This window comes from Amia ocellicauda, chromosome 5 (assembly GCF_036373705.1).
Source record: "Amia ocellicauda isolate fAmiCal2 chromosome 5, fAmiCal2.hap1, whole genome shotgun sequence".
Classification (NCBI taxonomy): domain Eukaryota; kingdom Metazoa; phylum Chordata; class Actinopteri; order Amiiformes; family Amiidae; genus Amia; species Amia ocellicauda.
This window is the reverse complement of record NC_089854.1, coordinates 7,391,139-7,415,527: the sequence shown is the minus strand read 5'-3', so window position 1 is coordinate 7,415,527 and position 24,389 is coordinate 7,391,139. Positions and strand designations below refer to the sequence as shown.

The 24,389-nt window shown below is 44.8% G+C and overlaps 1 protein-coding gene across 12 annotated transcripts in view; it reads left to right on the top strand.

Annotated features, from left to right (window-relative positions):
• Positions 1-24,389, top strand: part of LOC136749334 (ankyrin repeat and SAM domain-containing protein 1A) — a 118,019-nt gene that overhangs the window by 33,643 nt on the left and 59,987 nt on the right. For 11 of the 12 annotated variants that reach the window (XR_010816742.1, XM_066703533.1, XM_066703532.1 and 8 more), the window contains 10 exons: positions 1,318-1,614; positions 1,753-1,828; positions 2,264-2,365; positions 2,698-2,793; positions 3,026-3,198; positions 3,913-3,978; positions 5,775-5,904; positions 8,469-8,512; positions 11,868-11,985; positions 19,065-19,558. Coding sequence is in view for 11 of the 12 variants with exons in the window: in XM_066703533.1 (XP_066559630.1) it covers positions 1,318-1,614; positions 1,753-1,828; positions 2,264-2,365; positions 2,698-2,793; positions 3,026-3,198; positions 3,913-3,978; positions 5,775-5,904; positions 8,469-8,512; positions 11,868-11,985; positions 19,065-19,558 (1,596 nt within the window). In the remaining variant the exon portion in view is untranslated. The remainder of the gene's footprint in view (positions 1-1,317; positions 1,615-1,752; positions 1,829-2,263; positions 2,366-2,697; positions 2,794-3,025; positions 3,199-3,912; positions 3,979-5,774; positions 5,905-8,468; positions 8,513-11,867; positions 11,986-19,064; positions 19,559-24,389) is intronic. The other variant, XM_066703529.1, reaches the window with a different exon arrangement.

Genomic DNA, 24,389 nt, shown 5'->3' with positions numbered 1-24,389 from the left:
GAATTCAAGCATGCTTTGCAGCTGTTATTCCTCAGTCCAGTCAGTCCGTCCGTCCGTCTGTCTGTCGGCAGATGCAATCGGAACACATCATATTCATCATCCCGCAACAGCAAACAAACGTAATTATATATGTATTGTGACCCCCCGAACTGCTGTGTGGAGTTCAGAACTAACCTTTCCAATGAAAGGTGGTGGACAGCGGTTGGCTCGGTCCAGAGGGGGCTGGCTGCAGTAAAAGGGCAGACAACCGTAACGCTGAGCATTGTGGTCCATCGGCTCGACCGGAGATCGCAGCGGACGAAGAGTCTGTTCACAGAGGAGAAGGCAGGGCTGCAGTGGTCCTGTGCATGCATGCATATTGTTGTTTATTTCTATCTACATGCATATATGTATAGGTAACACACTCGCATACACGCGCACACACACACACACACACGCACACGCGCGCGTTTTTGTGTGTTGAATGTGTTCGGTGACGCTAACAGAATGGATTTCCAGCCTGTTAATCAGTGCTGTGGACAGATTTATTAGAGCGCCCTGCAGTAGATGAGCAAGAGATCTGAGGAGCCATGATGTTGACCCACTTCTGTGGCTCCCTTTGTAGCACAGAGATGTGCGCTCACACACACAGACACGCACGCACATGCACACACGTGCACACTGCCCAGATAATCGACACTTGGAAGTGAATATCAATATCACTTCTTTACAAATTACATTTTGAATGAATTAATATCCCTTCTCATTTTTTTGACACTTAAGTAAAAAAATAGTGCTGTGTACGTTTTTGTCCAGACTGTTAATAACTGACATTTCCTCGGAGCGGCCCTCTTCTTGATAGCTATGTTTACCACATCAGTGTTGTCTCTTCAGAATCCAGTGTGATGTTAATAAATGTTTAAAAATTCTGACAAAAATAAGTTATCCTGTGTGCCACAAATATGGGTTCCTAACTCTTGTATCTGAGTTAAGAGCACAGGTGTGTATTTGATAGCATGAGACTCGCAGAGCGCTTTGACCCAGTTCAATTTCATAAGCTGCAGGCTCTTTCACTTAACTGGGTCCTGGATCGTTAACGTGCCTTACTTTATCTCGATCTGCACAATGGTGAGTGAACATGGCATATTTACATTTGCTTTTGGTTTTGCTCAGGTGCCGAGGAGCTTGGAGCTATTTTTAACCTGAAACGGGTCAATCTTTTAATAGAGCTGTGTCATTATTGACATGCCTTGAGAGTGTTTACATAAATATAATAGGCCATTGCGCCACAGGTCAGGATCTGACACGCCTTTCCCCTTGTGTTTTGCACCCGTGCAGAACAATGACAATGAGACGGCGCTGCACTGTGCCGCGCAGTACGGCCACTCGGAGGTTGTGCGGCTGCTGCTAGAGGAGCTGACTGACCCCACCATGAGGAACAACAAATTCGAGACGCCCCTGGACCTGGCCGCGCTGTACGGCCGGCTGGAGGTGGTCAAGCTGCTGCTGAATGCCCACCCCAACCTGCTGAGCTGCAACACCAAGAAGCACACCCCCCTGCACCTCGCCGCCCGCAACGGACACCTGCCCGTGGTGGAGGTTCTGCTGGACGCCGGCATGATCATCAACTACGAGGTGAGGACCGTGGGGCACAGCGCAGCCCCTTACTCCTGATCAACGCTGCTGTTGAGCCTGATTGACCAACAGGAATTTTGTTAAGGCCTGGTCTGAGATCCCCCTTTCAATACTGTTTGTTTTTTCCTTCATCTCCAGACAGAGAAGGGCAGCGCGCTGCACGAGGCTGCACTGTTTGGAAAGACAGACGTGGTGCAGAAACTGCTCAGTGCAGGTTAGATGCCTTTTCTTCAGCAACGATTTATAACTGTCTCCTCTGAATACAATCTAGAGCAGCATTCCTGTTCTCCAGTCACTGGTTCCCCCAGCAGTCTGGATATTTGACCAGTCAACCTCTTAAGAATAACAAAATCTACACTTTACACAAGTTATGCAGGACTGCTGTATTTACTTGTATTTTAAATGCACTGTAAAGCCATGTAGATATTGAAAGAAAGGTGAAGATTCTGGCAGGTTTGGGCTCCCTCAGTAGGCAGTTATTTCATCATATGTACTTCTTAATTCCTGTGTTTCAGTCTGCAGTTATCATTGAACTTCTTTGTCCTGGTCATAAATTAGAAATCAGCTCATTGAGGACAGTGAAAGCATTGAGGATTCGTTTGTGTGCGTGTGTCAGAGTTAATGGGTAATGAAACTCTCTCTGTTACAGGGATTGACGTGAACATTACGGACAACAGGGGTCTGACGGCGCTGGACACAGTGCGAGAGATGCCCTCTCAGAAGAGCCGAGAGATCGCATCGCTTATTCAGGGTAAGGCCCTGACGCAAAGCCCATCCATGCAATAGTTGCATATTGGCGGTAGCATCAGTTTTGGTGTTGGCCAGTTAGGTGTAACACAGGGAGGTATTTTATTGATGTGCAGTTTGTTTTGCAATTGAGCATCACAGTAAAAAAAATCTGATCCTTTTATGTAGGTTGACTAACTGATATCCTTGCATTACCTACCAATTCAGGTGTTAACAAGAAAATGCATCTTAAATATAATTAGGGTTTTGGTTTTAATGAGGGATACAGGTGACTGGACACTAGCCGTGATCTCTGCGATGTCTGAGAAGCTTTTACACTCATGTTACTCTTGTCAGCTCACATGACAGGAAGTACCAGAGAACACGAGAAGCTTCCACCCCCTCCACCGCCTCCCCCAGGCAGTCAGGAGAACCTGAGTCCCAGGACTATGGGTGAGTGGGCGATGGTGTTGCCTTTCCACATGTACACTGTGAAGGCTTCACACTCATTGGATCCCAAGACACAGTCCCAGGCCGGTGCTATATTATGTGTCCTTCTGGAGTTTAGAGCAGATATTATTGTCTCCAGGCTTCAGGACTGGCAAAATTAAATCTCTCTGCTCTGTTCGTGTATCGGCCTCTCTGTCTCTGGGGTTGTTCAGTGTGCCTGTGGCGTGTGTTGCAGGGGAGATGCAGCAGCAGGTGTCAGACCTGATCTCCGGGCTGGCTCAGAGGCCCGAGGAGGAGAGCCCGTACGAGGCGCTGTTCGAGGCCACGTCCTGCCACTCCCTGGACAGCCTGGCCAGTGGCAAGTCCTCGGATCGAGACTCGGGACGACCGGACAGCGAAGGGGGCAAGGTGAGCTGGAAGGAGAGGGTGGGGCGGTGGCGGGGGCACTGAGCAACAAACACACTTTTTATGGTCCGCAATAAACTATAATATGAGTATCTATTTTCGCGAGGACTGTAGTAATTTGGCGATTTTTGCGATAGTTATTAACCGTGAAACAATACCATGATAGTAACAGATTTTGCCGGTAAATAACTAGTAATTCAGACATGATCCAGGTTTTCACTCTGACAGCAGGGGTTTGATATCGCCAATCTTGGAAAAAACGTTGATTAGGAACTGGCAGGAACAATCAAATGAGGCCCTGACCCCTCCTTTCCACTAGAGGGGGTAAGAGAGCTGTCTGAAGAATGATCAGCCTAGTCTTTGGAGGGTTTTCGTCCGTCTTCCTCTTTTCAAACGGAAAAGATATACAGAGACAGAACAATAAGGTATTCAAAGACAGGAGTCAGAAATTAAAGTAAATAAGGTTGCGTTTGATAACACACAATGGTTCAACAGAATCCCCAGTTTTTGTTGATGCGATTTTCTTTGTAAACAAATACTATTGATGTCCTTCATAATTGACTGTTTATTTTTAATTTTTTTAAATATTATATATATATTTCTTTAAGTATGCATTCTTAATGTTGGGATCGTGGATGTTAAGCTCCACCCATACTCGCACCCCTCCCTAATGGTGGCCGAGCATAGGAAAGCTGAAGGACAGTGTTGTCATTTCAGAAGGAGCGCCCCCCCCCGCCCTCACGTCCTCCGCCTGATCACGACGATGAAGAGGACAGCTCTGAGGTACTGTCACTGAAAACTGCACTGGAGGGCTGCCCCAGTTAGTGTGTAACATATAGTCTGAATCATGGTACTAATTGGAGGTTTTACATCAGCAATCCAGCATCACTCCATTAGTGAAGTGCAATTAAGCATCACTAAAGACGACAAAGTCTATAAATGTGTGCTTTGAGGCTTGTGTGTGTGTGTGAGTAGTGAGAAGGAGAGTCGGAGCTGACTTTGCGTTTGACACTCAGAGCTTGGCATTTACATCCACCCTTACTTGTTAATTCAATTATAAATACACAGGTGATATATATTTGATGCAGGGCCTGACATGGATGCTCATACGGGCAGCTGATTTTTGTGTGTTACTGTTGGGTTAAAACTGGACTGCGTGCGTTTAAGGACACTCATTTCAAAATGGCAGACATCCGTACAAGAAGCCAGTTCTCGTTCAATATGTCTTAAGTCCATGTCAATCTGAATAATTAAAAAACGCCTCTTGGGGAGAGATGGCTGACTTTGTGGTTTTTGAATCAAGGGAACATGGTGTGGGTGTATAATGTGAGCATCTTGTTGTGTATTGAGACCTTGTATGAGAGCTTGGATTGACATTTCAGGCTGCAATGGACTTGAGTTCAAGTGTTTGTTGTGATTAACTCGGTCTGCACCAACTGCATTCGAGTAACATTCAAAGATAAGATGGGGGTGAGATTTCACCACAAAACCTCAAACTGTGATAATGTCCCGTCTACCTGAAGGATCTTGCCTGTTAGGTCATAGCTGCTGCTTATGGTAGTTTACCCTGCATCTCCACTCAAGATTGATACTTTTATCTCGTAATGCCTCTGTGCCTCATCACTTCAGGGGCCATCGCTCACCTCAGGAGATGAAGTGAGGGCGTCTCACAGGCAGGTTGTCCTACAGTAGGTTTGATCAATTGAACACGCTGATCGAGGCCTGGCGTACTCAGTTTCTGTCGGCTGCTCGGGAAGTAAAATGAAAGAAACCACCCACCGCATATGTTTGCATATTTGATCCCGACTTGAAGACCGCAGTTCATTTGAAGAGCTGTGGGCCCGTCACGGCCCGATGCCCTATCGCCCACTCCCAACAGATAGCAGGACTAACCAACCGTCGCCAGGCTGTAATTGAAAGCGCTTGTAACTGGATGTAAATGCTGAGCGCTGAGCGGCGAGTGTAAAGCACAGAGTCAGCTCGAACCACCCCCACTCCCCTTCCCCGTTTTCCCTGCGTCGGCTCAAATGAAATTATTTTTTTCATAAATATTCATTTAAGCACTGACTGGGATCATGGAGAGAGAAACAGACTGGAACCTAAGTGCCATTTTGGAAGAGTGTGCAGGAATTAGAGAATGGCCGGGGTCCCGCTCTGGAAAGGCAACGCGGTTGAGAGCTGCATCTTGGCACCGGCGCCGTGCTTGGCGAGCTGGGCTTCAGGATCAAAAGATCTGCAGTTTGACCTTGATGCCAAATTGCAGTCAGAGGGCTGCTGCCCAGTGTCTGTTTTATAGAGCACCTGTTTTGAAGTTTACGAGCCATGTTAACTTGGAGCCGTTTTAAAAGTGTAGGACCGCTGTTTTCAAGGTACTTTGAAAGTCCAGTCGAGTCCTTGACAAATGAAAAAGTGGCAGTCAAGTAGGAAATGGAGTGTATGTGTGTGCATGTGTGTGTTCGCGTGTATTTGCTGTGTGTGTACATGCGTGCTCTGGGCTCAACTGCTCCCTGAGCTGTACTTCCCCTGTGGCCCAGGTGGCGGTGCTGTTGTGAGAGTCTGTGCTGTCTTGCGTCTTGCAGGCCCTGTATGTGAACAGCAGGATCGGCGAGACGGACACAGTGGAAGAGGAGGAGGAGGAGCACACCTACGAGCTGCTGCTGTCAGCCCAGACCAAGATCCCCTCTGGACAGGACTCCTCAGTCAGGAAAGGTACGGCACCCCACGCTTCTCACGGCCTCAACCCTTCGACGCTACATTGACTCCAAGCCTGTCCCAACAGCTGGACATGGTGTCATAATCTACCACAACTCTCTCCTGTAAAACACTGGTGTGAAACCAGCAGTGTCTGTACGGCACTCCTCTAAAATTGTCTATTCCCATTTGTACGGATTTCAGAATATACAACGTCAGGGAAAAGGCGATGTTATTGAATCCTCAGCTGTTCACCTGGAAATCACTGCAAACGTGGCACCAAAGCACAAAGCGGCTGGCAAATAGTTCGGGGTGGGAGGAAGATGGGAAGATACTGAGGTAGAGACGCTAGTGAGAGTGTGATGCGGACTTGACTAGATTAACAAAGACCATTCATCTGCCATTCACCCTGAGCATGTTAACACACAAATGCTCTGCCCAGCCACTTGATTGGAAAGCCAAGAAAGTGTTATGATCATCATTTAAAATAAAATCAAATAAATAAATGCCCCGAAGCAAATCTACTCTAAATTACATTTTTCTGTTGTTTGTTGCAGTATTAACTCAGCCGCTGCGGGAATGAGCTGTCAGACAGGGCCCGGTGGCAGCACACTTGGCAGCCTGCCCTCAGTAATCCAATCCATTTAGTCATGGCACAGGATCAATAGCCATTTCCCCAGGCTTTCAGGAGCCCTTGGTGATCTGGCACTTTCTGAAAGCCACAGGATTAGCCAGGTCAGAGCCACGGGCTTCTCTGGCCCGTTTGTAAACGATGCAGTACGGGCGCTGAAACTTGGGTTCACGATGGAAGTGCCATGGCGTAGCCTTTTGTAGTTAACTGGACTACAAACGTGCAATCCCCAGATGCTTATTTTCATACACGAATCTCCTGCTTTTTGTTTGGTCTTCTGTTATTGGGCCGTAATATTTTTCAAAGCTAGCGCTGAGTCACCGCTCTTAGAAATGCAAACTAGCTGCACTGTGTGGAGCTGGATGTGCCGAGAAGCTACACAAAAATACCAGGGGATTTCATTCGTGACGGTTGACTCTTATCCCGGCGTGCTTAGTTCAGCCTCTATTTCTGATCCTCCTAATGGTTCTACACTTAATGGGATTAGGGCTTGTTAATTAGTTGGCCTTTTACTTTTAAACTAATCCCACCTCCCCTTCTTTTCTTTCCTATTTAAATCGTTCGTTGTCTTTAGAGAAACACTGGTTTGCCAAGCTCACCCAAATTTCCCAGTGTTCATACACAACGTTCCCCAAGCGTGTTGAAATTACATTGTTGCGAGTATCTCAGTGCTGTGAAGGGCTGACACCTCGACCTTGATGCCGAGTTCGGATTCACAGAATAATTAGCTTGTTTTACTGATCAAGAGGTCAGGTGGAACGAAAAGCCAGGCAGTCTGTCACCTCAGGGACCTTGAACACTTCAAAACCGCAAACCGTTCAGAAACTGTGTTGCGTCACCTGCTTCTGTTTTCTCAGTTTCAGACACTTCCTTGAGCACCTGAGTTAGGTCGACTTCCTTTACCTGAGAGACTTTCCAGTGAACAAGTGTGATCTTACCACACAGAGCAGACACCCCTTCTGTGCTGCCAAGCGCTTCATTTCCTACCATGTTGTTCATAAACTCCATGAACCGGGAGTCGACAGGGTCACCCCTCCTACTGGACGACTGCCTATGCATTATTAATGCGCTCATGAAATTGATGTGAAAAGTGATTTGCATGCTCTCTGCTTGTTGCTCTGGCAAGTCTGGAGAAGAGGAGCTGAGCAGATAAACAGTCCTCTGGCTTTTACAACCTGTAGAACAGCAGGGTCAGAACTGAGAGATGTCACGCTGTTAATTGGCATCGCCTATGAAGTTCAAACGGGGCATTTCCTGTTCATTTAGGTGAATAATTAAACTAATGAGGACCTCAGTTGCAATGACAATCAAATGACTATCTGGATTCACAAGGACCTTTAAGCACTGGTTCAAGGTCACTGGAGAATCTGAAGAACACAGTGTGCTTTGATCTCTCCCTGCAACTTGAGAAGTCATGTCTAGTCCAGAGCATATTTCAGCATATAATTGTAGTCAGGCACGTACTGCTTTAAGCAGAAAGAGCAACAGGGACTCGTGCACATTAATAATGCAAGACATCCAAGTTGCAGCCTAATGAGCAGGAGGGTGTGTAGGGAGACAAATGGATCCCGTGATGATGTCAGCGCTCTGTGCCGTAACTATTGTCTGGACTCAGAATCTCCTTTGTACCCAAACCAGCCTCACATCACATCAGCCATAATGCTGTTACTCCTAAAGCTCAGTGGATGTAGTTTATTACATATTGCTGCGGCTAGACTGTGAACTATATCAGATGGTACCTCCTCTTTCTATTCAAGACGAGAAAACAGCCTCCCAATAAAGGCCCAATATTAAGAGTATCAATTTAATATTTAATTTCTGTAGAATATTTTTTTTCCTCCTGAATGTCTTTTGATTTTTATAATGTATATTTTTTCAGCTTTTACTGTAGTTTCTATGATAGTCTTTTGACAATTCTCTCTCTCTCTCTCTCTGTCTGCTTCCTTTGTAGATAAAGCCAGCGCCCCCCAGTCTTCCAACAGTCTCCTACCCCAGGTACAGCACCCCACCCCTCTCCCTACGGGACCTGCCTTCTGTCTGTAAAGATTGCATGTTTTCTGCTGTGTTCCTATGTACCGATACCAAAATAACCAAGTGTGCTTCTCAGACCCTGAACATTTGCTTCTTAGCTGTAAAAGTGGGATTGTTCAGCCATCACTCTTTCGTCTCCGGCCACGCTATGTTCACTTTTATGACCTCATGGTCTCTAAGGGGAAGGGGGTGTTCAATATATGGCTCGCTGATCACAAATTGATTCGCGTGTTGCCTTTGGCTACTATCAGGGAAGGCAGAAAAACATAAAGCAAACACAATCTCAAATGTGCGAAGAGAGAAAAAGAAGCCAATACATTCCTAATGTCCTGTCTGTAGCTCATCCATGAAGCCGGGCGTTCGAGGACATTGTTACATGATGTGGGCCGCACTCTTGACTTACATGCCTCTCTGAGCACACTCAGGGTTTCTGGGCTCAGTGATTGAACACATTCTGGCATTCACTCCTCCCTTGGTTTGACGTAACCGTAAAATTATGAAAGGTAAATCAACGATTCAAATTGCTGCACCTTCGTGTTCTGCCCTTTTCATGTTTTGCTAAGATGAAAGTGTTGCATACAGCATAATCGGGTTAGGGTGGTGTATGTTTATTTGAATTACTGTGACACACTTACCTTCTGTCTGAAAACGATTGCAAAAAGCACGCATACTTGGTATTGATTTAAAAAATGTAATAAATCCAAAATCAGACTACCCATTCTCACAAGAAAATCATTCACCAGTGTTGGTCCTTTACATATTGACTAGCTGAAAGTGTTAACCAGAGATAAATGCATGCCTTAATAAAGAGAACAGGCTTTGGCCCAAGTAGTAGTAGAAGTAGATGTGTCCATTGGCGTGTTATTCACGGTTGACGCGCTGCGACGCCTGCAGCCAGGCGCAGATGTGCGGCCATCCAGGTTGATGCTCCGGTGCATTAGTATACAGGCCAGTGCTGCACTGCGGGAGAGACGGGCCTGCATGGTGTGGTCTGCGCTCAGAGAGACAGTCACCCTGGCAGCCCGTGACTGCTGTTGACGTGGAGGTGTGGGGGTCAGATCCTCAGCTGAAGAACAGCTGCTTGAATTGGCAGTGATTACACCGGTAGCAGAGCAGTTCACACACACGTCTTTTCTGGCTGAAATAGAGCTGTATTCCTCAGCATAATCTTTGTTGTTGTGTTTGTGGAATGATAACCTTTTCTGTTTGCTGAATAATCAACATTAATGATTTTTATGACATTTATTAATAAAATAATGTTAAGGCACAGACCACCTGCAGTATTTGTCTATTGTTGTTGTGTTGCCATTGCACATCTTAGGCATTATATTTCCCCCTCTCCTTTCTTTAATTTGAACTACAATTCGACCGCCTCTCGCAGGCATTGCCCTGTTGGAGAAGACCGGCCCTAAAAAAAATCTTCTTGTTAGTTTGGGGGTTCAATCAAGCTACCTTGGACGTCATGCAAAGAGTTTTTTTTCCCTCTTCTGCATGACAACAGCTAGGCCTCAGTGCAGGAAACTAGCAGGGCCTGATCCATTTGTCACTAATGGGTATAAATGAAAGGCCAGTGTCTAATAACCCATTCACACACCTGGGCTGTAATTTCAGGTTGCATTGCTCTACTTTAGAGCTATGAATTTCTGTACAAGGCCTTACAGGTTATGGGAATGATTGCTTTTGCTTTCATCTCAACTAAATCTTGTAATCTGACACAGAAGCACAAACGATAGTCTTGCATAGTTCCCCTGCACCGTTTGTCTAAAAAATCTTTAATCGCCCTAATCAAACCTGAAGATACTGTTTTGCAACGATGTGTTACGTGACTGTGTTCAGCGTCAAGGATGTATCGCAAAACACTGGTGTTTAATCACAGCCTTGCAGTATGTTTTGTAAGCAAGCAAACATGCAGTCCACGCTACGGCAACTACAGGAGGCAAGCTGCAGTCACACTAGTAGCGTTCAGTATCGGGGCCCAGGCTGCCTCTGACACTTGGCCATACATCAACACAATGGTTGCTAGGGATTTAAGGCGAGTGGGTAGATCGAGCCGATACCCTGTAATGAGAAGCACATTAATGTTTGCACACTCATTGCTCCAGAGGGCCTTGGAGGACCAGCTTACATTACGGCAAGAATACTCACTTCTAATTAATTGCTGATCTCCACTTTGGAAAGTCTGCTTGGCAATTCATATCCACTGGCTGTTGTCTGCTGCAAAGTGGCCCTTGTGTGGGACTCTTACTCCTTCTCGTTCTTCAGTTAAAGTACTTAATATTTAAGCCTGTACTGCAACCACAGAGTGTCCAGGGCAGCAATATGTTAGTCGAAGGTAATTCATCTTGTCACATTTGAGAGTTTGATAAACTGTTAAGGGATGCTGAAGTTAAAAGCTAGGCCGAACTAGTGTCGCATTTAAAATATAGCCTGAGATCTTCAGCTTTGGTCCATAAAAGTGGAGAGTGTGGATACATGTTTTCCCAGTTTCTGTTCTATTTCACAGCTGGAGAAGTTTTGTTAATATATAATGGCACATCCTGGCTTTCATCTTCTTGCTGTGAGTAACGAAGATTGAGCTGAGGGGTTGCCTTGACCTTAGCATCTGAAAAGTTGTCCTCCCATTGCCCCAACCCCCCCCCCCATACCAGGTCTTTAAATCAAAGGTTATTGCACCGGTATCCACCAATCTATCACTCAATCAGTATTATTCTCCAAGTGCGATTCTTCATGGTGAGAATGATCTCGGTCTGGTAAATTGCCTCGAACAAAGCTGCTGATGGTTTGCAAATGCTCTGTGCCAGCGCTGTCTCTCTCCCGTACTTGTGCGCGATTTAGATTTTTCCTTTTTATTAAATCTCCCCCTTCCAGGCACTTTGTCAACGTCCTGTCCTTATCGAGTGCTCCTTTCACTGCTGCGGTAGCCCTTTGAGTACTTCCATCGTCAACCTTTATTGCTCGTTAACTTCCAATTTATTGTGCTTCCCTTCCGTTCATTACCCGTTTTCTATCTATCCATCACTGTCTGGTCGTCCGTCTCCCTCCATTCATAACTCAAAAGCCAACTACTTCACTACACTCTGAATAGACTCGATCTAAAGCAGTAGCGGTAATATAAGAATGTATCGCCTAAACTGTGGAAAAGATACGAAGAAAGCAGTTTTTTGTTTTGTTATTTTGGTGGATGAGCATGAGTTCAATTTCTAATAGCTTTAAAAATATATTTTTTTGTTTAACCAACTTCAGTTCTTCGGTTTCCTTGAGATTCTCAACAGTGGCATTGCTATGGTCCTCGTCTCAACATCTCTCCTCTCTCCTGCAGCCTCAGCGCAAGCCAGCCCCACCCACTGACCTGCGACCCCCAGCGCAGGTCTCCGATTTGCTGCAGCTCCCTGGACAGACGCTGGGTCCTGGGCGGCCGGCCCCCCAAACCTCAGGAGGTGAGTTACGAATTGACCTCTCTAACCCACTCGATTTTGAAATCAGTCATTGTTATTGCGTATGGGTGTATAGGCCTCTTTAAGTTGTTACTTGCTTAAGTCTAGTAGAAAGTGATAAATTAGTTCTTCTTAGAGTAATTAGTTATGTTACCTAACTATGGTCTTGGTTGAAATGGAAGAAAGTCACCTGATTTAACAGGGAAAGGTAGAGGAATCTTATTTGTCCTGATAAGAGGGAATGGAAGGTTTTACTTTTCTGACTCTCTCATTCTTGACATCAGGTGATTTTGATTGAGATGCTCCAAATCTTGAAAGTGAACTCAAACCATTCCATGTAAACTCCAAAGGATTTCCAAGATTGTTCTACAGACCGGTATAGAAGAATAGGTTGAAACAAGATGGGATGAAAGTTTTTTTTTTTGTAGGCACATTTATATTTTTTAAACTTTGACTTTCAAATCTCATCAGTGTTGTTAGGGTGAATCAGTTTCTGTGATGGATGAAGGAAATTGTATTCCGTCATAGTAAAACCATTTAAGTACATCTCCCCTGAGAACAGATATATCCTGTGTTGTAAGCTTCGTAAGTAGAGGTACAAAAAACAAAAAACATCATTGGTATGAACTAAACAGCCCTTGTCAATGCAGGCCTCTAATGGGAAGGGGAAAATCTGGCGCTGCAGTGACTATTGTTTTCCTGTCAGCGTGCTTGAGCTCTCAGCACATGAGCCGTGCCCAGGATGCCTCACTCTCTCTTGCTGCATCCAGGCATTAATTCAAATAGAAAGGATCTGTGCGTCTGTACTCAATTTACATTTAAATACAGCCGTCTTCACAGGCGTGGATTAATACTCCGCTCAGGTCTCTCCTTGTGAGATGAGCTTTGTCCCCCAAAAGAGATGTCTTTTTTTTTCTCTCCCCTCCTTTGTTCAAGCACTGAATTCCTGTGCAACCTGAGAGCTCATTAACCTTGCCCGTGGTTCCCCCATTAGAAACAGACGGTGCTTTCAATTCAGAGCCGCAGAGAGTCCTGCCTGTGATCGTCCAGCAAGGGATGCTTCCAGCATAGACCCCCTGTGGGGCTGCAATGGCAGCGTGTGCATAGTGTGCATGGCAGGTTTTATAGTGAGGGAAAAAGGTATTTGTTCCCCTGCTGATTTTGTACGTTTGCCCACTGACAAAGAAATGATCAGTCTATAATTTTAATGGTAGGTGTATTTTAACAGTGAGAGACAGAATAACAACAAAAAAATCCAGAAAAACGCATTTCAAAAAAGTTATAAATTAATTTGCATGTTAATGAGGGAAATAAGTATTTGACCCTTTCGACTTAGTACTTGGTGGCAAAACCCTTGTTGGCAATCACAGAGGTCAGATGTTTCTTGTAGTTGGCCACCAGGTTTGCACACATCTCAGGAGGGATTTTGTCCCACTCCTCTTTGCAGATCCTCTCCAAGTCATTAAGGTTTCGAAGCTGACGTTTGGCAACTCGAACCTTCAGCTCCCTCCACAGATTTTCTATGGGATTAAGGTCTGGAGACTGGCTAGGCCACTCCAGGACCTCAATGTGCTTCTTCTTGAGCCACTCCTTTGTTGCCTTGGCTGTGTGTTTTGGGTCATTGTCATGCTGGAATACCCATCCACGACCCATTTTCAATGCACTGGCTGAGGGAAGGAGGTTCTCACCCAAGATCTGACGGTACATGGCCCCGTCCATCGTCCCTTTGATGCAGTGCAGTTGTCCTGTCCCCTTAGCAGAAAAACACCCCCAAAGCATAATGTTTCCACCTCCATGTTTGACGGTGGGGATGGTGTTCTTGGGGTCATTCCTTCTCCTCCAAACACGGCGAGTTGAGTTGATGCCAAAGAGCTCGATTTTGGTCTCATCTGACCACAACACTTTCACCCAGTTCTCCTCTGAATCATTCAGATGTTCATTGGCAAACTTCAGACGGGCCTGTACATGTGCTTTCTTGAGCAGGGGGACCTTGCGGGCGCTGCAGGATTTCAGTCCTTCACGGCGTAGTGTGTTACCAATTGTTTTCTTGGTGACTATGGTACCAGCTGCCTTGAGATCATTAACAAGATCCTCCCGTGTAGTTCTGGGCTGATTCCTCACCGTTCTCATGATCATTGAAACTCCACGAGGTGAGATCTTGCATGGAGCCCCAGACCGAGGGAGACTGACAGTTATTTTGTGTTTCTTCCATTTGCGAATAATCGCACCAACTGTTGTCACCTTCTCACCAAGCTTCTTGGCCATGGTCTTGTAGCCCATTCCAGCCTTGTGTAGGTCTACAATCTTGTCCCTGACATCCTTGGACAGCTCTTTGGTCTTGGCCATGGTGGAGAGTTTGGAATCTGATTGATTGCTTCTGTGGACAGGTGTCTTTTATACAGGTAACGAGCTGAGATTAGGAGCACTCCCTTTAAGAGAGTGCTCCTAATCTCAGCTCGTTACCTGTATAAAAGACACCTGGGAGCCAGAAATCTTGCTGATTGATAGGGGATCAAATACTTATTTCCCTCATTAACATGCAAATCAATTTATAACTTTTTTGAAATGCATTTTTCTGGATTTTTTTGTTGTTATTCTGTCTCTCACTGTTAAAATACACCTACCATTAAAATTATAGACTGATCATTTCTTTGTCAGTGCGCAAACGTACAAAATCAGCAGGGGAACAAATACTTTTTTCCCTCACTGTAACCCTTTGCGAACTCCTCCGACATGGTGAACAATCTTTTGCAGTCTGACTTCGGACTCGGTACAACACCTGCTTGAACACTGACATGAGTTGATGAGATTTTTGTATTATGTAGTCTGTTGATCCCTCTCCCATGATTCTAGTGATCCAAGAATAAAAAGGTTTGCAAATTCTAAATGAAACTCGCTCGTAAGCAGCATTTTGACTGCTTGTGTTGTACCATGTGTCTCATTGTGATAGTTTGTAATATTGTAAAATTAAACTGAACTGAATCATTTGTGTGTTGTTGTCAGTGTGGTTTATGGGGGTTTCACCCTGTGTCTGGTGCCACCTCTCTGCACTCAAGTATGCAGGAATTCCTTCAATTATGAGATTCTCAATGGTGGCTTTGTCAGTTCAATCTCATCAGATTTTGACAAAACACAGATGCACCCCTATCTGGTAGCCTGGCTTTATGCAGAGTATAGGACCAGATGCAGACAGTGTTTTGGAAGGCTAATAATCTCTGCCAGGTGTGCAATGTGTTCAGTTTTGTTCACTCTAACATGCATTCTGAGGTACATAAACAGACTCTATACATCATGTAAAAAGTCAGATTTCAAACCATATACATGCCAATAGGTAGACAAATCCAACCTCTTTGTGACGCCATACTGCAGTGGTAAATTCGCCCAGTGTGTGACTCAGTCTGCTGTTTTTGGGGAAAGTATGAGTTTCGGTTTGCAGTTTGTCCCAACATCTGTTCCTCTGACACATGTTTTGTCTTACGGTTCCATAAGTAATGGCCATAAAGCATGTTTTCGAAAGCTTGGAGTCTTAAAGGTTATCAAGGTATAAAGGACATCTGGTTTTTAAATGTAGCTTTGTGGATCCCCGGCCAAAACAGCAATCACATATTTAAAGATCTGGGTTGTGAGAGTGTGTATATGTATATGTGTGTGTATGTGCTCAGTGGCTACTTTTGTTTCAATAATAATCAATCAATATATTTAGTTTCTTGGCACTTTTCTATGTGTAATTATGAAAAGGTTTACTTTTCTTTAAATACTCTCCATACAGTAAAGAAACTCAGTAGTGGGCTTTTGACAGCAATCTGTACATCATTTATCTTTATAAATGATAGATGGGTCCTGTGCCTAAAAAGAAAGTAACAGAAAATAAATTAATCCCTCATGGCTTTCTTTTGGTCTTTGGCACAACTTATTTTGAATTTGTATAAACTGACTAGGGGAGCTGGTGTACAATCCCCAACCTATTAATTTGTGTGTTTGGGTCTCATGTGCATTCACTTATGTTCTTTTAAAATGATATAAAGTAGGTAATAATTTATCAGACTTTTGCATTTCAGTCTGACATTTTATATGGGTGCTGTAATGAATCCATTTCCGCTTTTAAACGGAGTGTCAGTTCAGTGGATGCAGCTGCAATAAACAGTGCCCACTCCAGAGCTACGTCAGTTAATTAAAATGTTTGGCCTCGAGCACTACAAGTAGGAAAGGAGTTTTTTATTTTAAGAGTTGTCTTGTAAAACATGTATTTTTTGCTCTACTTCTGTATAAAACGAGGCCAGAGCTTTGAGAACAAGAACAATCATACATTTTTTTTTTCTTTTAACTTATTTAATTTTTGCTCTTGTGTAAGAATATATTCAGTTTATTCTAAATTTAAAGAAAGAGTAGCTAATTTGTTGGGAATTATATAATTTAATTTGATTAATACTTGGATTTATTTTAATTTATTTTAAATTGAACTTTTCACAATTGTAAAATTTCACAAAACACTGAACAATTCTCTATTTATTTTTATGATCTCTTCTGTACTGTCATTTACAGCGAGTCTTTAAGTCTGCAGAGAGAACGGTTAATGTTTGTGTTTGTAATGGGGGCGTAGGAGAGAAATGCTGTGTTGTTGGGAGTGCTCTGGTCTGCTTTTGGGCTAGAGAGGCGGCCTTGTTCAGTGAAGTGTGGGTGTCTGGCTGTCATGCCGCACATTCCCTCCTGGCTGCTCCTCACAAAACGCCACTATTCTCAAAAGGGCAAGGCTGGCACAGGCCACAGGGCACCGGCTCGAATTGCTGGACCACAGGCAGCAGTGTAGCGCAAGTTATCCACTCAATAGGGCCTTTGTCCGATAGGCCTTAAAGGGGTCATGAACTGCCTTTTTTTTTTATTTTGTACTGTTCTCTGAGGTCCACTTATAATGTTATCAAGATTTTTACATCAAAAAACATCATAATTTAGAAGTAATAGGCTATTTTCTGTCCTGTTTTGACTCCCCTCACCGTTTCAATAGGCGTGGCGGATTGTAGACTTGGAAGTAAACGCCCACTGGTATGATTGGCTAACAGTTTTGCCTATTTAAAAATGTTCAACTACCCCGTCAGTACATGTGTGGAATCGTTTAGAAAATTTCCGATGTTGAGAAATGGCAGCCGGTGAAATTCAGCCATACATGTTTGATCCAGAGTCTGATCCCGAATCACAAGACAACAAACCTGCACCTCAAATGGCAAGGATACTACAGCCTGCGACAGCGTGGTAAATAATCATATTTCATTGGTTGTTGCATATAAAGTTTAGATACTAGGCATTAATACAGTTATATCTGACAAAGGATAATTCGTGCTGCTTCATGTAAACGAAGTATAAATGAATATACCATCGTTTTTGTCAAGCTGTCGTTCATATATTCATCGTCCATCATTTTCATTAAAGTTAAAAACTTGTCAATTACACTGTTGGTTTTTGCATAGACCTGCGTTTGCCTCTCTCGTTATTTACCTACTATATGTGTTAATCGGTGGGCGGGGCTAAGCAGGCAGTAATGTAGAAGCAGGCGTTGATCTTCTGCGGAGGCCGGGTTTAGCCACACTATTACGTAATAAAGTGGCACATTCCACATTTTTTTAGCCGTTATCTGATTCGCTGTACCCAAAAAACGTTTGTCATTATCATGGGCAGGAGGCGTCACGTAGCCCCATTCCGTTAACATCGTATAACATCGTTAGCATCTGTTTCATAGATTACAAAATACATCCTATTTTAAGATATCATCCCAACGCCAGCTGAAGGGCAATGTTTACTGTGTTGTTGTCCCACCAGCTGATAAGTTCACAACAATCCTCCCTTACCTTGATTTTTGGAAAGCCTGTCATTACAACCAAAGTTAAGATTTGGAAGTGGGAAAAAACGAATGTGTGGGGAAACAGCCCTGATCTTTACTGGCACAGCTTTATTGGGTCACCATGGTGTAATCATTTCCTGTTACTCTGATTGGGAGGTGGGGGGGCTGTTTTCTTCAGATTTTTGACACTGCAAAACACTGTGACAGATCAGCAGCATTTTACCCACACACTCGCACACGCACACACACACACACTGTACTAAGGAACTATACTGCTATAGAAGGAAAATAAACTGATTTAACTCCACCCACAACATAATTGAATGCACTTGCCTAAGTATGTGACATACAGCTAGTTTAATGTTTCCATCTCGGGGGAGGAATGCCTCATTGGGTTAGGAGGCTCTCTCCTGACAGGGCAATGTAAGCAGACAGTCCATTTGACTACCATGCAGAAGAGCCTTTCCTGGTGTGGAGCATCAAAACAAATGTACAAAGTGACTCTTTCATACTGGAGTCCCAGACAGTAGGCCTGAGAGGGAGAGGGAGAGGGAGAGGGAGGAGGGCTGCTTGAATCTAATTATTGGCACAGAGGAACATACAGTGCTTTTTCAGGATAAGTCAGAAGTTATCAGAGAGCTTTTTCCTGTGTGTGTGTGTGTGTGTGTATATATATGTGTATATGTGTGTGTGTGTGTATATATATATATATATGTGTGCGCGCGTGTCCGTGCATGTGTGTCTGTATCTGTGTTTTTTTTTTTTTTTTTTTCTTCTCCAGTATCCTGTTTCAGGCCAGTCACTTTTCCTGCTGGGAATCCTCTGTTGCCGCATAACTTCCCTGGAACCTGACCTTATAAAGAAGACCGTTAGTTTGCTGTAACGGGGGAGAGAGAGAGAGAGAGAGAGAGAGAGAGAGAGAGAGAGAGAGAGAGAGAGAGTAACGAATAGAGAACAGGAAAAGCAAAGCGTAGCTAGAAACCGCGGGAGGGAGGCAGGCAAGCAGGCAATCGAAGGAGGACGGCCTGCTAAAAGCTGGGGCTGGCATTTCAGAGCTCTCAGGGCGTTGGACAAAATCTGTGAGCTTGTCTCTTCTCAACAATAATAGATTTGTTCCGACTGTGTGGGCGGCTTCTTATGAGACGGTTCATCTAGATATTTGTCGTCACTCTTTCCCCACCAACTGCTTTTTTCTCTTTCCGCCCGCCCCCCTATTTTTTTCAGTTTTCCTGATTGCATTTCTTTGCAGATAACAACGGGGATCCGGCTGGTGGGATTCCAGAGCAGTTTTCGGGACTCCTGCACGGATCTTCGCCTGTTTTTGAGAGCAAGGAGGAGCCCTTCAAGGTTCCTGGTGGGGCCCCTAGCACGAGCCAGGAGCCCAGGACTGGGGCCGTGGAAGGGCAGGGCACTGTGACCGTTCAGCCTGCTGCAGGGGGTGGAGTAATGCTGGGCCCCCATCGGGACATCGACCCCAAAGCCATCTACGCCACTGTCGTGCACCCCAAGGCCAGACAGCCCAGGGAGGAGCCAAGGGAGGCCGGGACTCTGCCCAGCGGCCGTATCAGGCCACCTGGTGACCTCAAACTGGCCCGAAGCCTCTCTAAATCGGACTCGGACCTGCTGGTGTCGCCCCCCAGCGAGGAGGAGGGCCTGGGCAACCGCAGCGAGTCGATCTCCAACTGCAGCAGCGGAAAGAAGCGGCTGGAGAAATCACCGTCCTTCGCCTCCGAATGGGACGAGGTAAGAGACTCCTGCCTCCTGTTGGAGATCCAGTAGATGATTCGGTTATATACTCACACCTTGTTATAGAGGGGGGGGCGGGTCGCTATAGACTAACTGAATAACTGCCTTCTTGGCTGTCTGAATTACTTCCTGGCTGATTGAGTGGGTTTACACTGTATGAGGTTTACTCGGCACTGCAGCTGTGTGAGGTAAACACAAGCAAGTGTGCAGACAGATGGGACGACGCACTGCTTTCCTACTCTGCCCCGCCTGACGCAGCCCAAGGGACGGTTAACGCGCAGGCCGCCTGCCTCCATCGCAGGACACTCCAGCTCATTAACATGGCATTGCGCCCGGGGCTGTGCATCCACTGGTGAACGCATGAAAGCACCGATCACATCCTGCCAGCGTCCCGGGGCTCGTTCTGCAGGCCTTGGTAATTGTGATAAAACGGACTGTTCTAGCCAGTTGCTTTAACTCGTTCGGGATGGATTTGATTGCTTTGACTTAGTTTCTCTCCTACCTGGTTAAATGAGAACCAGCTGTGCAAAAACTTGAACAGCATTTAATAACATTAATAATGGGTTAAGGGATCGAGTCCTGAGTATACAGAGGGGCACAGTTTGGATGATTTATTATCCCCCCCTATTGTAGTCTTCTCACCCACACTGAGGACTGGTGCTCTCTGTCATCATCATGCATTACAACTGAAGAATCTGAGCCTTTTTAGGTCCTACACCTGCTGTTTTAAAGGCTGCCATTTCTGTGTTATTGTTCATTTTGAAATTGTTACACAGTTAGTGTCCTTTGCTTTGTGCGACTAGATGAAATCAGTTGCAATTAAGACTGGCTGTCAGTGTGGATTTAATGTGCCTTTATTGATAGGGTGATATCTTAGCTGGCTTTCCTTGGCGACCCCTGGACTGTCTGGGACCACTTAATCTAGAGTTTGGGATTTCATTCTGGGGAGATACTTCTGAGTCTGCTTCAATCCCCCACCCCATAAACACTTTTTGGCCAAGAAATGCTAGCAAAAGGGATCAAAGGGATTGACCAGCCAAGTAATTAATAGCTCAGCTGAATCAAAAAAACATCTTCCTTAGTCAATACGCAATCCTACTTGATCTGAGTGCTCTGGGGAGCTGTCCTAACTGTGTAGGACTCCCAATAATCTTGGATAGTAATGTTAATAAGGAGCTTCAGAAATTGTGAGGTGGTGTGCGAAGATGTCAATTCCAGCACCGTGTCTGATCCCAGTGTAGCTTATCGCTGATGTGTGGTGTTTGTGAGCTGGAGCGAGTGCCTTTCCACCCCCACCCCCCCATCGAGTCATCACCTAATCAAGTGTCCCCAGATGCTTTTTGGCCTCCCCAGAGATGAGAGCATGTTTATATAGCTTTGCCCGATTACAGACGAGCAAAAGTTTCCATCAAGATGCAGGGTGAAATTTAATTTCCAAACCCTGGCGCTGGTGCGATAGTGTACCTGGCCCGTCTGACAGAACGCGTTTGATTTGTGGAAATGAAATCTGCACGCTTGGCAGATTTGTTACAGATGGAGGTACAGCACTTGCACGCTGCCATCACATCATGTTGCGTTAAGCTTGTTTGTAATCTGGGATTAATTTTGCGGGTGTCATTGTCATAGGAATAAACAGGAGGAGGAAATAGGACAGGTAAGAGTGGTAGTATTTCGTAAGTACAGTTTTGAAGAGTTTTGAGGTCGTTTTTCTGTGAATGATGGAGGTGTAGACTTTTTGTTCACAGAGAGGCTCTTGAATCTTCAAGGTTAAGTTGTGGATATCTAGTATAATGATTGATTTATCTGCAACCTATTTATTTATTTTATAGCTACAAGCAACACAACAACAACAGAAAAAGCACATCTGTTTTCTGTGAGGCCATTTTTCCAATCACATTTATATATGTTCACTTATTAATTTAGCTATGTTAGAGGCTGTTTACAATTTACAATTTGTAAACTAATTACAAATATGCAGCAATGAGAATTGTAGTGTTTCAGACTGTGCTTCCAGGATGGAAAACGACACTGACTTTCAGTTCCTGCTTTCTGATTCCCAGAGGACATTTCTTTTTCAGATATGGAGCCCCTTTCACTTTCCTTAATAAAATCCAACTTAAACGGATGTCATCATGATCATGTCAGTGGGCTGGGAGGACAGTGTCCCTCTGGATTGTCCTGAAAGCAAATTGAATACGTTGTTACAAACGGGGTTTGAGTTTATTTGATAAGGTATGAAGTACAGTTCCACAACAGCACAGAACCTTCAGTCTTCTAAGATCTGAGGCCTTTTAAGTCAAAATTCAAGGTCTTTATGTTGTCTGTTTTAACCTATAGCTGGGCTACTTAGCCTGGGTGGAATGGGGCTCTTTTGGAAAATGAGTGCTGTTAGATGCATCTGACCGATGGCAGAGAGTCTTTGATGTTGTGTAGTGTGGTGTGTGATTCCCAGTGTGGCATGGTGTTGCTAATTTAAGCCTGGTTTCCACTGCTGAAATCTCGGGCGGGGGGGGCACCTTGGCGATAACCGCTCGTAGGGGATTGTTTGACTATTCTACCTGGCGGTTTGTTTCAGATTTATCGTGTTGGAAAGGCACAGGAGGTGTTATGCACAGAACCCAAAGACTGGACGGTTTACAGTTGCTTAGGTACTGGTATCGCCTCCTGCGCAGCCAGGTATGCTGCACTGAGGTCTGTGTCGATTCCACTTCAGTTCAGTCAAGTCAATTCCAATTCTGTAACTCTGATATTCCTGCATTCTATTTATAATTCCACTGTGGAATTGAATTGGCATTGACTCAGACTCTGGTCTGTAGGGTCTCTGCAAGAACCCTCTGTCTACCCCAACCGATCCCTACTGAACAAGGGATCTGGTAATCTCGGATAGACTGAATCATTAGTCAGCGTCCTGTTAAAATCCCAAGCCTTTTCAAATCGGTTCTCTTGTGACAAAAATTCCTTCAGCTTGACGTTGGCGTGTTTGTGTCTTCTCCACTTTGGGCTTGGTCTTGTGGCACAAACATAATATATGTCAGTTTTAATGCTGTATGACATTTCAAGGGGGGAGAAAACAAAAATGAAAAACACATGAGGAGTCCCTGGCATGAGCATTGTCACGAGCCAGCGAGGGTGAACAGTGTTTCCCTTGTCCTCATGCTCAGCTTGCGAGAAAAATATTTACAGACTCCGAAGGGTGTGGTGTCCTGTTCTCAAGGGCATCCTGTTTTGCAGAAGAGATTTTGTCTCAGTTTCTGCGTGGCCTTGTGATCCGCAGGGGGGCAAGGCCGCAGTGCCCATTCCCCTGCCCACAGCGGAGAAAAACGGATGCTGGAGATTGAGCCAACTGTGCACAGGTCCCAGTCTCAAAGTTACTTTTTGCCTCCTTTTTCGGTGACCCCCATTATGTCAGCAGATTCATCCCTCTGCTGGTTGTGCTGGTAGGATTTTGTGTACATTGTACTGATGAAGCGGCACATCCATTGTTAAGAGTGCTTAATATTTTTTTTTAACTCCACGCGTCTCTCTGTATAAATGTACTGAAAACATTAGCTAAGAAGCTAGTGCACAGTCTCTGGTGTTGGCAGCTGTGTGAGCTTGCAGCTTTGTAAAACCCTGAAATGGATCAAACTGCTACTGCTGTTGAGTGGTAGGCCAGTGTGTCTACCAACGAGATATCACCACGCCAAGCTGTGGTTACCGCAGAATAGTGCTGAAACCTTTTCAACTTTTGCTGCCTCTTTTGAAACACCCTTCTGACATCTATGAATTAGAGAAGAATCCGCAAAAACTATATTCTCTTGCTGAACTAGAAACCTCACTGGAATCGTATTACTGAAGCCCACAATAAAAACTGTTCCAGCAGCCTGTTTTTTCTTCTGTAATTCAGTTAGTATGGAGTGGGCAATTTGCCCATGCTTTGCCCAAAGAGAAAATAAGGATTACATTTGGGCCTGTATCCCATTAAATACATTGTGAACAGCTGTCACATATTTTTTTGTCAATTGTCCAAGTACCTTTGTCGACACTATCTTCATTAGCATTAGCCTGTACAGAGCCCAGTACATCTGTTGTGGACTGTTGATGCCGTTCACAACAAAATGCATTGAAGAAAGACAGACAGTTTTGAAAATCCCCTTCAAAATAATTAGCTACAGACGAGAACTGCCATTCTTACATTTTTTGGGTTGCTTGCCTGGGATGATGGGGAATAAATACACAGTACCGGGTTTCTGAAAGTTAATTACTCCTGGAATTAATAAGCAATATGATACAGAAAAATAAATAAATAAAAGGAATCCTTGATTACTGACTGCCGAGCTCACTTAATAAAGCCAGACGGGTTTGACAATGAAACTTAACAGTCCTGCGTGTTCTCATTTAATGGTGAATAAATCGCTCGGGCTGCTAGGCAATTACTGACAGACTCTCGGCACAGGTAGATGAATGAACTGCTGCTCGGTTTATGGAGTGCAGATGGTGGCAAGTCTCATCAGGGGAAACGCTGACAAGCCTGTTCTGCAACACAGTGCTGTGCCGCGCAGTGCGTACACACACGTTTGTGTTGCCCACTTGTGCCTTGCAGTGAATGAACTAGCCGTAGTGCTTTGTGTTTCTGGAGTGAAGTGCAATCGCTCTGCGGCCTCGAATGAAAACCTCGTCTAAACCCGACTCTGTATCCTGAGAATCACTGACATCACAACAGCCTGGTCCAATATCCTCCGCATTAGACCTTCAGTATCCCCTTACTGAACATGGCTGTGTTACAACGATCAAATCCCCCTCAGAAATGATAGAATTTCTCAATTTTCTCTCCAGTTCTTATGCATTT